General features: G+C 42.0%; 1 protein-coding gene across 1 annotated transcript in view; it reads left to right on the top strand.

Annotated features, from left to right (window-relative positions):
- Positions 1-11,337, top strand: part of LOC103061667 (sperm flagella and cilia-associated protein 2-like) — a 61,519-nt gene extending 50,182 nt beyond the window's left edge. Inside the window, exons 11-12 of the mRNA XM_088152924.1 lie at positions 10,174-10,327; positions 11,237-11,337. Of these exons, the coding sequence (XP_088009050.1) occupies positions 10,174-10,281 (108 nt within the window). The 3' untranslated portion in view covers positions 10,282-10,327; positions 11,237-11,337. The remainder of the gene's footprint in view (positions 1-10,173; positions 10,328-11,236) is intronic.
- The last annotated feature ends 1,024 nt before the right edge of the window (positions 11,338-12,361 follow it).

The raw sequence follows: 12,361 nt of genomic DNA, 5'->3' as shown, positions 1-12,361 counted from the left end.
CTAATGAAGATATGGGCAGGTCAGTTTTAGTGTCCAGTTTTTTTTTTTCCCTTTCGGCTTTGGCTTCAGCACGGCTTAGAACTTGGTGAAGTTCCCGCCTCTCAACTGATCACTCACCAGTTGATGACAAAAACCTTCATTTCATGATTTTCTTGCCAGGAACAGCTGTCCAGAGGACCTGTGGATTAATTTCTTGGTTTTTCCTTAAATCCAGAGAATTCTTTGGGCTCAAGGGTTCCTGCCTGAGCCCCAGTCTGCCACAACGATAGCTCCTGTTTACAAAAGGAGCGGCTCAATCCACCGTTGCCCACTGGAAGTCCCAGAAAAGAGCTATTGTACTCCTACAGAGAGGCAAGCTATTTCAGAGTGAAGGGGTTGCAAGTGACAAGTTCTATCCCTGGACTTCCACCCACCTTACATCCTGGAGTAAAATACTTTGGTTAGCTCATATTGGACAGGCAGATTCTATTCTACAGGGTCTCAGTGTAATCAAAATCTGGGCTATAAAGGGCTTTATAGGTAATAACCAGCACCTGGAAACAAACTTGTGACCAAGACCAGCTTCAGCAATGTAGTTATTATCCAGATATAGCATTTTGCATCTGCTGTAGCTTTCAAAGATAGCTCCATGTAGAGCAAATTGCGGTAGAGAGAGGATAAGGGCATGAGTCACCGTTGCCAAAGTGCACACATCTATTGGAGGACCTGAATGTGCATCTTAGTGGGAGAAACCTACGTCTTTCAAATACAATCCATCTTTTGTGGATTCTGGAAAATAAAGTAAGACATACTTTCCAAGGTATGGGTAGGTACTAGTGGAATATGTTAATGCCTATCTCGTATCCAAATTTGGTGTGCCTATTATTTGAATCCAAAGCTAAGAATTTGCTTTCTATGCCCCCTTCTGTACCTCTCACTTAGCTGGGGAGGAGTAAAAAATTGTCTTTAAATTGAGAAGGCCTGTTATCCCCCCCGCCAAAAAATCCCTCCAAACCACTTAAATGACATTGCAAAAAAACAAACAAACGTTATCTTTTAAGAATAAAGCAAACAAAAAACTCAACACAGCAGTGTTATTCAGAGATCACTTATGAGATTAAATTGAGCAAAGTGAAGGTGTGGTTTGGAAGGTGAAAGCTATGTCACTTGCAAAGCTGACAAAATCGGAGGAGAAATATAGCATGTTGCTCCAATGAGGGTGGATAGTGGCTTCCAACACAGCCTATGCATCTTGCAATCCATTGTGGGTCAAAACATACTACTAGCAATGCATATTGTGGCCTGCTTGCTGGGTACAGATGTGGCATGCACCATGCTTTTTACCCAGACAGATAAGCATTTTGAGCACTAAAATCAAGAAGTCTGACTCATTTCTCGTAGAATATGATACAGGTTAGAACATCAGCAGCACAGCTTTTTGGCTTTTATATCACCAGCCAAACAATTGAAAAAAGCAAATGATACTGTTTTAGAAAATAATGTAATCCAAATGCACAGCTGTTGTCCAAGGAACTATTCCCAAGAGGACTATGTACCAGTCTGAAACCAGTTCCAGATCTCTGTGTTCCTACAAGATCAGTGGGGTTGGAGATCTGAGTTAATTATTACCAGCTCAGTTTCTATATGGTTGAACCACTGCAAAGTTAGTTCTTCTGTTAGATGGGGTTCTCTCTTATCACCAAGCCCATCCCACCCAGTCAGGACAATTAAGATGCTGCTGCAATTTTTGCCTTCAACTGGTATTTGCTGCCATCAGCTTCCCATTCACTCCCAATCAGAGTTACAGCAGCAAGGCTAAAATAAGAAAAATGCCGTCCCCTTTCTAATACATGAGAAATGTAAGGGTACCTTAAACTAATATCTAATTAATCCGCAGAACTATAGGCCTTCTGAGGTAGGTTACCAGTTTATAATCCCCCATGAAGCTGTTAGATTCCTCCCTGAGTCCTAGAAGTTTTCAAGCTACTATTTTGGGTAGGCTTTGATTCTTTCTTTGCCTTCTATACAACCAGCTGCTCTTCCTGGGGAGATTCAAAGAATATCCCCCCCACCCCAACCCCCACCAAGCTGCTTCTTTACTATTTAACTTCATGGGGAGAGAACAGTTGTATTTATTCAGGAATTTAGCGAAGTCATTCTCATAGGCTTACCTTATTAATGGTGAATGAGATTAGCCTACAGGACAGTTGTATGTGTGTTATGATGTAACAGGGATCTCTAAAACTTTGCACTGCTAGTTGCTACACTCAGCTTAACATTTGAGATGCTGTGGTTCTTTTTCTCAATGGAGGGGATTCTTGCTTCATTCCTTTTCCTAGCTCCTGAGCTTTAGGTCTCAGAAGGAAATGTTAACTGGAACATGTTGCAGTTTCCCTTACAAATAAGCAGGTGAAATGAGCAGGGTGAAATTGACATGTATGGGTGTATGTTTTTTTTCTCTCCCTTTTGTGTGTGTCTATTGGGGAAAGGAAGTGAAGAGAATATTGTTGCTACAGGACTTGCTGTACCTCAAGATGGGGCAGAAATGAAGATAATCATGGTTTACCTTCCAACTGTTTCTAAGGATTTGGGAGAAGAAATTGTGACGACATGGATATCCCTCAAGCCTCTCTGATAAAAAGTGTATAAAACTGCAGGATGACATGCAAACCAAATATTATGATGTAGAGTATTCATCACTCTTGATACTGCACCACGAACAGAGAGGCAGCTGTTAATCATGACAAAGATTTCAGTGCACATCACAATGGGTTCATAAAAGTGATCAAATTACAAAAGAAAGTAACTCTACTACCATCCCAGTCCTGGAGATAACATCCTAGTGTATTTCCTGGGCCATGTCATTCTCCCACCTTCTCAGATTTGCTGTAAAGAGACAGTATATCAGATGCATGACCATGCAGCTGATGAAGGAGAGAAACAGATCAGAGGCTCTTTCTGCACCTCTCCACTCCATGCTTTATCTCTTCTGCTCTTTTCTGAATCCTGTCCATGCCAGGATTTGGAGGGGAGGGGACTGGGACAATAGAGACAATTGCCCCAAGAAGGGACCCTATCCAAAGGATAACTCAGGATTTGAAATAATCAGATGGATTCACCCAGGGCAATAATGGTAATTAATTTCAATATAATCTCAGGAGTATTTTCAGTTTTTACTGGACCATTGCCTTCAAAGGGGGAAAAAAGGAGAAAAATTGACAGGACACAAGGAGGAAGAAGGGCCTCAAATGTATATGCTCCCCTTAAAGACTCAGAATCATGAAAAGTCCTGCACAAGATGGCAGATTAGAGAGAGGGTGGCAAATGACATAGGAGGAGTCAGCCTTTTGAGGTAGACTAGTATCAGGAAATTGATACCACAAGAACTACTGAAACTCTACTCTGTTGTTAAAAGGTATAATAATAGAAACTTGAAAGCCTGACAGAGATTCTCTCTCATCTCTCTTATATCAAAGAGAATCAAGGTGGGGCAATCTTGAGTTTCTTTCTTACTCACTCTTCCTTTCCAGGGCTGAGCTGCTATTTTACGTAATAACTGCTGGGCCATCTCTGTATTCCTTGGTGGGAAGGGGGTGGGGAGCAACAATCATGGTGGAGAAACAGGAGAAATTTCCATATTCATTGACACATGGAAAAATAAATGGCTATTTTATTTAGGTTGCAAACTGGCAGCCCTACTATATCTTTTCCAAGACAATACTGGATTTGCTAGAATTCAGTATTGTCGAGGAGAATTGTTGTGTACTTTCACTGAATGTCCATATGCAGAACAAAAACTTTTCAAGGGATCTGCATGCGTCCATGAAATAGTAAGAGAAAGAAAGAATAAAACAGCAGATATACAAAAAGCATTACTGTCCAATATTTTGTACGTATAATTATTATTCACATTTGAGCAAAAATTATCTTTATTTTTTAATCACTTGATTAAAAAAAAAAGCCACTATAATGCCTGTTCTGGTTCTGATTCACTATCTAGTTCTGTAGTCCTTCAGAAGAAGATGAAAATATGGGTAAGAATCTGCAAATCTAATACATTGTAAAAAAGCACAGTCTGTTCTCCTTGACCCAGTGCAAGAGAATGGGTTAGCTTTTCAATCACACAAATTGTAATTATTCCACTAGTCAAACAAAATACAGCTAGTTCTGATCATTATCTTCTAAGACATGTTTCTGTCCACTGAAGAGCCGTTGTTTTATCAACACTGGTGTGGCTGTAAACACAGGTTAAATTATGGCTGGTGTGGGTCTTCCGGGCTGTGTGGCCATGTTCTTGAAGTTTTGTTTCCTAACGTTTCGCCAGCACCTGTGACCGGCATCTTCAGAGTGCAGGAGCACAGACAGGAGCAGTTCTCTCTGTGTCCAGGGTTAGGGGGCACAGAGAGAACTGCTCCTGTCTGTGCTCCTGCACTCTGAAGATGCCGGTCACAGGTGCTGGCGAAACGTTAGGAAACAAAACTTCAAGAACACGGCCACACAGCCCGGAAGACCCACACCAGCCATCGTATGCCGGCCGTGAAAGCCTTCGACAATACACAGGTTAAATTACTTTAAACAGGTCAAATAATCTACAGCCGAAATAAATTTGTGAGTATGCTTCAATTAGCAGTAGGCCTTTATTTTTATCAAGTGATAAAACATAAAGATAATTTTTGCTCAAATGTGAACAATAATAATTATACATACAAAATATTGGACAGTAATGCTTTTTGTATATCTGCTGTTTTATTCTTTCTTTCTCTTACTATTTCATGGATGCGTGCAGATCCCTGAAATGTTTTTGTTCTGCATATGGACATTCAGTGAAAGTACACAACAATTCTCCTCGACAATACTGAATTCTAGCAAATCCAGTATTGTCTTGGAAAAATAATTCTTCAAGATTCATTGCATAAGACATGCAGGGAAAAAAATAAATGTAGGCTATAACATGGTGTCCTCCTTATTTTAAAAACCGATTGGATTGGATTGGATTGGATTGGATTGGATATGATATATTTAGCCACCCATCTCACATACGTGACTCTAGGCAGCTTGTTGTTGTTGTTGTTGTTTAGTCGTTAAGTTGTGTCCGACTCTTCGTGACCCCATGAACCATATTGCGCCAGGCCTTCCTGTCCTTCACTGCCTCCCTGAGTTTGCTCAGTTTCATGCTCATTGCTTCAGTGATGCTATCTAACCATCTCATCCTCTGCCGTCCTCTTCTCCTTTTGCCTTCAATCTTTCCCAGCATCAGGGTCTTCTCCAAAGAGATCTTTCTTCGCATTAGGTGACCAAAGTATCTGAGCTTGAGCTTCATTATCAATCCTTCCAATGAGCAATCAGGGTTGATTTCCTTTAAGATTGACTGGTTTGACCTCCTAGCAGTCCAGGGGACTCTCAAGAGTCTTCTCCAGCACCACAGTTCAAAGGCATCAATTCTTCGGCGCTCAGCCTTCTTTATGGTCCAGCTCTCACAGCCATACATTACTACTGGAAAAACCATAGCTTTGACTATGCGGATCTTTGTCGGCAAGGTGACGTCTCTGCTTTTTAATATGCTATCTAGGCTTGCCATAGCTTTCCTCCCAAGGAGCAAGCGTCTTTTAATTTCATGGCTGAAGTCTCCATCTGCGGTGATCTTGGAGCCCAAATAAATGAAGTCTGTTACTGCTTCCATTTCTACCCCTTCTATTTGCCAGGAATTGATGGGTCCAGATGCCATGATCTTAGTTTTTTTAATGTTGAGTTTCAAGCCAGCTTTTGCACTCTCCTCTTTCACCCTCATCAAGAGGCTCTTTAGTTCTTCTTCACTTTCTGCCATTAGGGTGGTATCGTCCGCATATCTGAGGTTGTTGATGATTCTCCCTGCAATCTTAATTCCGGCTTGTGATTCTTCCAGCCTGGCATTTCTCATGATGTACTCTGCATATAGGTTAAATAAGCAGGGTGACAGTATACAGCCTTGTCGTACACCTTTCCCTATTTTGAACCAATTGGTTGTTCCATGACCGGTTCTAACTGTTGCTTCTTGTCCCGCATACAGATTTCTCAGGAGACAGGTAAGGTGGTCTGGTACTCCCATCTCTTTAAGAATTTGCAGCTTTAAGAATCTAGGCAGCTTACAGTAAGATAAATAAAATACATTGTATATTTAAAAAAACCCACTCACCCCTATGGGTGGTATGTGTCTTCCTCAATCTTGGGTCCTCTATCAGAAGCCTGGGAGTTTGAGGGTTCTGCACAGTATCTTAGCTGTTCCTAGCACTGCACTCTTCTGACAAAGCTCTGATGTTGTTCCTGGATTCCGTTGAAGCCACTCTCCCAGCTTAGGAGTCACAGCGCCAAGAGATCTTACCACCAGTGGGACCACTTTGGCCTTTACTTTACACAATCTTCTTCAGGCCCTGGTACTTCTCCAGCTTCTCATACTCCTTCCTGATGTTACTGTCACTTAACACCACTACATCTATCACCACCACTGTCTTCTGGTTCTTGTCTACTACCACAATGTCTGGTTGATTGGCCAATACCTGCCTGTCTGTCTGGATCTAGAAGTCCCACAGGATCTTAGCCCTGTTATTCTCCATGACCTTCTGTGGAATCTCCCATCTGGACTTAGGAGGGTCTAGCCCATACACTTTGCAGATGTACACAATGCCAGCTACTTGATTGTGCCATTCACTGTATGCTGTTCCTGCCTGTATTTTATACCCTGCCACTATGTGTTGGACTGTCTCTGAGGCCTCTCTGCACAGTCTGCACCTTGGGTCCTGTCAAGTATGGTAGACCCCTGCTTCTACGGATCAGGTGCTTAATGTCTGTTCTTGTGCTGCTATGATCAGTGCCTCGGTGCTGTCTTTTAGTCCAGCCCTTTCCAGCCACTGGTAGGATTTCCCAGTGTCAGCCACCTGTTAGTGGCACATCCCATGCAGTGTCTTGTCTCGCCATGGCCCTTCCTTTGCTTGAACTTCCTCCCATGTCTACTGCTGCCTCAGGGAGATTGCTGTGGTCTGTTCTTAGGTCCTGCAGCCACTTTGCACTGGTGTTATGTGTCTTCTCTTTCCCCCATATGTTCTTCCAGTACTGTTCAGTTTCTGCTGTTGGTGGCTCTGCTGTTACTGTTTTGTTGCACTGCAGTTGGGAGTACACCTTGGATGGTACTTTGGAGAACAAGGCATTTATCTTCTTGGCCTCTGCTTCTCTAGTACTGTGAGCCTTTGTTTAGCAGTCTCTAGGGCTTCAGGACCTTGTATTTTTTCAGTAGCCAAGTCTTATCCTTAATCTCCACATCCTTCTGTAGTTTCACTCCAAGTTGCCTTGATCTGAGCCTGCAACCTCATTTTCCAGAGGGGGTATGTACTGCTGTTCTTCTTGATCGTGTAGCCAAGCATGTGGCTGTAGCGTATACCAGTTCATTGGTTTGAGTTATGGTGGTAGTAGGGCTTGTCATGAAGGCTCTATTGGCATCTTCTAGCATACTATCTGATGGTACTTCTCCACTGAGCCTTGGTAATCAATCTCGAGGATTGAGTGTAGCTAGTTTATGCATGATTTTATGCCTCATATCAGCTGCTGTGCTCTGTAATGGAGAGGATGGCAGTGACGTTCCAGCTTCAGGTATTAGATGCACATCCAGTTGTTCTTCTGAGTCTTCTTGAGTCCGGGATGTAATGTGGAATTGGTCTGTCTCGAGTTGTGAGAGCAGCTTCCTCTTCACTATGTTGAAGTGTTGGGTAACTAGCTGTTTCTCAGTTAGTGTGGATGTAGGTCTTCTGTCCATCCATAGTTCCCTGATATGTTTCATATATCCCCTCATTAGGTCTACTGTTGTAGTAGCATTCCATCAATTCCAGGTCCTCCTCTCGTCCATATATGGTTTGTTCCAGTAGCCCATTTAACAAGGTCCCCCAACATCTGGTGCAGACCTTGTTAATCCAGGCGACGTCCGAGCCGGCATGACTCTTAGTTTGTGTCATTCTCATATCTGAGGTAGGCAGGTGGAGCGTTAGGGGATCTTTTGTCCAAGGGCCCCTAAAGGCAAGGTAGGTACCAACTGAGATTCAAACCCCGGGCTCCCACATCAGAGGGCAGCGCTCTAACCACTACATTATCCAGCCACTTCTATATATGAAAAACACATAGTAGCCAGGCATCATCCAACCAGTTATCAACACAGCCAAGAGATGGGCTCTGTCACACAAAAACAAGTTTTCAAGGCTTTAAGGCAGACCAGCAGCAACAGAGCCAATCTAATCTCAGGGGGGTTGATGTTCCAAAGGGCAGGCACCGCTGCAGAAAAGGCTCTCCTTCTGGGCCCTGCCAATTGACACTCCTTAGCTGATGGTACCGGAGCATGCCTCTCCTGCCGGATGGGGAGAGGCAACTGGGGAGAGATGGTCCTGTAAGTAACTCGAACCCAAGCCATGAAGTGTTTTAAAGGTGACAACCAGCACCTTGAATTGCACCTGGAAGCCAGTGCAGCTTGTGAAGCAGTGGTGTCAGATGGGCCAAGTAACCAGTGCCATTAGCTGCCCACACCACCACATTCTGCATCAGTTGAAGTTTCTGAATACTCCTCAAGGGCAGCCTCACGTAGAGCACGTTGCAGTAGTCCAGTCTGGAGATCACAAGGGCATGAGTGACTGTGAGCAGGGCCCCCCAGTCCTGGAACTGGCACAGCTGATGCACAACCCAAAGTTGTGAAAAGACCCTCCTAGCCATGGCTGCTACCTGCTCCTCAAGTAGGCGCTACAAGTCCAGGAGGATCCCCCATATTGCGCACCAGGTCTGTCTGGGACAATCAAAAATTGAAGGTCCTCAGAACCAGGAGGTCTAAGAACCCAGAGCCACTCGGTCTTGCTTGGCTTGAGCTTCCATGTCCAACAACAATTTTCATATATATGTAATAATTTATTTTGGCGTTAAACATATTTTTACAATACATAACTATTTCACATCTGACTGCAAAAAGGCAGGGGGGATGTTTGTGAGTACAAATGCCATCTATTTATAGGAGTGAATTTGTATCAGTGATCCTAGCATGGTAAGGACTTTTCCAAAATAATTTCTTTACAGCTGAAACAATTCTCACCCCCAAACCCTGAACCAAAGTTTAACTTTTTAGTTGTGACAGGAGACAGCAGTTAAAAGTGTGATGCAAATGGGTGGACAGACAGCACCTGGGTATTGTGTGATTACACATCGGGTCAGTATTTTGGGAAGTGCCCCTCTGTTTATGAGAAGATTGCTGTTAGGCATCTATTGTTCCCCTTCCCTTGGCAAGCGTTAATTTAGGGAGCTGGTGTGTCCTCTAACATAATAGTTGCACGTGGGTATACAGGGAAGAAGCAAGCATTTACAATACAAGGGTGCAATTTGCAAAGCTCTGTTAAATAACAACTTCTAAGTGCTGTGTGGAGGAATTTGCAATACACAAAAGGCCTCCCGTGGCTAAATAATCCTTTCTGCAAGGTATTGTATGTACAAAAGGGAAAAAATACTACTAACTCCTCACCAATACACCGTAACAAGCCACAGTGATGTCAAAACTATGATGGCCGCCATGATGTCGTTGTTCAAATGATTCAGTTATGTACTAATATCACAATGTCTACTCCAATGATATCATGATCATCATCATAAGTCATATCATTTGCATGGTGATGTCATGACACACATGCCATCATCTGCCCCCATCCCAAATGTTTAGCCCCTGGGCAGTAGAAGCTTCAGTGAAACACAGTCCTCTTAGTTCTGAGCAAGACCCTTCTTATTTTACTTTTTAAAGCATGTTAAAATTGTCAGAAAACATTGCAGAGAGGGATTGAATTACGAATACGATTATTGGCATGGAGTGTGAAATCATCTGGGTGATAAGATGGTCAGGTCACTCCCATCCTGAAGACCTAAATGAGAAAGTAGATTATATTTCTTTGAATCATTTCCAGCATACTTTTCTTACTCTTTATTGTATATGCCAGCATACACATACACGCATGCACGCACACCTGCACACACTCATTCCGTACTCCTTCACAGTCCCTCTTGTTTCTGTTCCCCTCTCTCAGTCTTTTCCTCTGCAAACTCTTACCTTTTTCTCCCACGGAGGGTTTGATTTCGTACTTGGGGTAACCCAACGGAGGAGAAGGCTTTTCGTTTGTTTGTTTGTTTACTTGTTTGCTTTTTTTGCAGACCATTTACTGGACAGATGGAACATTACCCTGGGTCAGGGGCAAAGGTCTGGCAAATTATATCAGATGGAACACATTGATGATTATGTTCAAAGGGTTGAAAAGATAGGATTTCCCCCCACAAATAACAACTTTTAAAATGTGAACCAACGAAGGTAGAGTTATTGGTTCATTGTTGCAGACTTAACCTGGTTTTGTTTTGTTTGTTTTCAATGCTGTGTTTTGTTAGAGGAAAGTTGCCTTAAATGCAGCAGTTTCCACATGCTGGTTCCTGCCAGAGGTTTCAACTGCAGTTCCCATTATCGTGAACCAACCTTGCCCTTGTTCGTATAGAATGTTGATGAGGCAGAATCAAGACGTTTTTTTAAAAATGGTTTCTGTTTTAATGTGAATCATAATAATTCAGCTAGTTTAAACTTTCACATGGTTTTTGCAACGATACACGTTATCTCCCTGAAATACTTATATGCTGTATTTTTGTAAACCAACTCTCTAATAAAACGTATCCCAAAGTAATTAAGCATAGCAATTTTTTATTATAAGAGGATAATTTGTAGCTATAAAAATAGAAGAAAATGAAACCATGTTGCCTTCATGTTCAGTAAAAGACCCAGCAATACGGATGGGGAAATGGTTTTATTTCCTTTTAAGTATATTCAGAGGCATCTAGATCAGTGTTTTTCCATGCTGCTGGGGAATTCTGGGAGTTGAAGTCCACACATCTTAAAGTTGCCAAGTTTGAAAAACACTGATCTAGAGCAAGCCATGATTTCATCAGAAGGATGAAATGCGCTCTGGTGTCATGACGCAAGCTTCAATTCTGATGTACTTGGATGTGCTGCTATTTTAGTTTTATACCACAAGTAAAGGTTTTAATTAATATGCATCAGTTAGGGGTTTATCCAAGTGTTTCTAAGGAAGTAATACATTTATGTGGGATTTTATTTTTTTTTCATGCTAATGGAAAAATCTGCCCGGTAACCAAATCAGTGGTTCAGTGATCAAAACAATTAAGTGGCTATCTGGTTACATCTTTCTGATTCATTTTTCTCTTATTTCCATAGGATTTTAAAATGATTCTGCAGAGAGCAGCCCAAATGCAACTATTCAATGGAGATAACATCAACTTATAAAGAAATTAAAATAAGAGGAGGGGCAGGGGGAGGAAGTCTGGGACTTTTTTTCAGCACAACAGAAGTATTTCCCAAATGTTGACCTAGATATTGGGTTAATTCTTACTCACTTGTAGAGCTGTGTCCTTTAATTAGAATAGAAATGGTTTTGTATTCATTCTCTTTTAAATAAACATTTATTTAATTGAAGCCAATGAGTGGTTCAGGCAAATTTTTCAGGCTACCATAACGATAGTGTGATCTGAAATGGTACAACTGTAGTCATGTGGACGTAAGATGTTGTTTGGACATAAGATGGTGTGGATACTCCCTAACGGAGAAGAAGATAACAGGCAGAAGGTATCACCTCTTACCTCATATCTCTGATTTGCTGGCACAGAAAATTCCTTTGCTTTGCTGTTCCACGGGTGTCTCCAATAGCTGCACCGTGAAAAACAGGGTGCAGGGACTGATTGAGAGAGCTTTGGGAAACAGCTGTTTCCTGCACAACTGCCCGGCATGGGGAAGAGAAGAGTTCCAGTCTTAGAGCTGGCATACATATTTTCCCTCCAGGTGTCCTTCCTCCAGCCTACTAGTAGAGGTTCAAAAAAGTACCATTTGATGGTTCCTCCATTATGGATTCTCCCTCCCTTTGATGCTTGGGATCATCTAAAAAGGATGAGGCCCACTTCATACATTAGGCAAACCTAGATGGGGTTTTTCAACAGGGAACCTCCTGTGCCTGCATTAGGATATAAATATTTTTGCAAATAAAGGCTAATTGTATTTACAATGAGAGTGCACTTAATGGCAAATGAAATGTAACATGAGCAATGCCATTATTTTTCCAATATCAAGCTTGCTCATGTGGAAGTAAATTTCATGCAGCCTAGAAACAGCCTATTTACAGACACCGTGTATAAATAGATATGAATAGACTCAATGCTATAGGAAGACACTTTTATAGTGGTAATGGCTTTACTTTGATAGTGTTTGCAAGTAGGGTGGAATGGAGCTTCAGCATAAATAATTCTGCTTTTTAAATGTTATTTTATTTTTTGCAGCTTTCTAATTCAG

The sequence above is a fragment of the Python bivittatus genome, unplaced genomic scaffold, assembly GCF_059951505.1.
Source record: "Python bivittatus isolate LINGU-HERP-01145 unplaced genomic scaffold, Pbiv_v1 ctg000570_np1212, whole genome shotgun sequence".
NCBI lineage: Eukaryota > Metazoa > Chordata > Lepidosauria > Squamata > Pythonidae > Python > Python bivittatus.
This window is presented reverse-complemented; position numbering and strand designations above follow the sequence as displayed.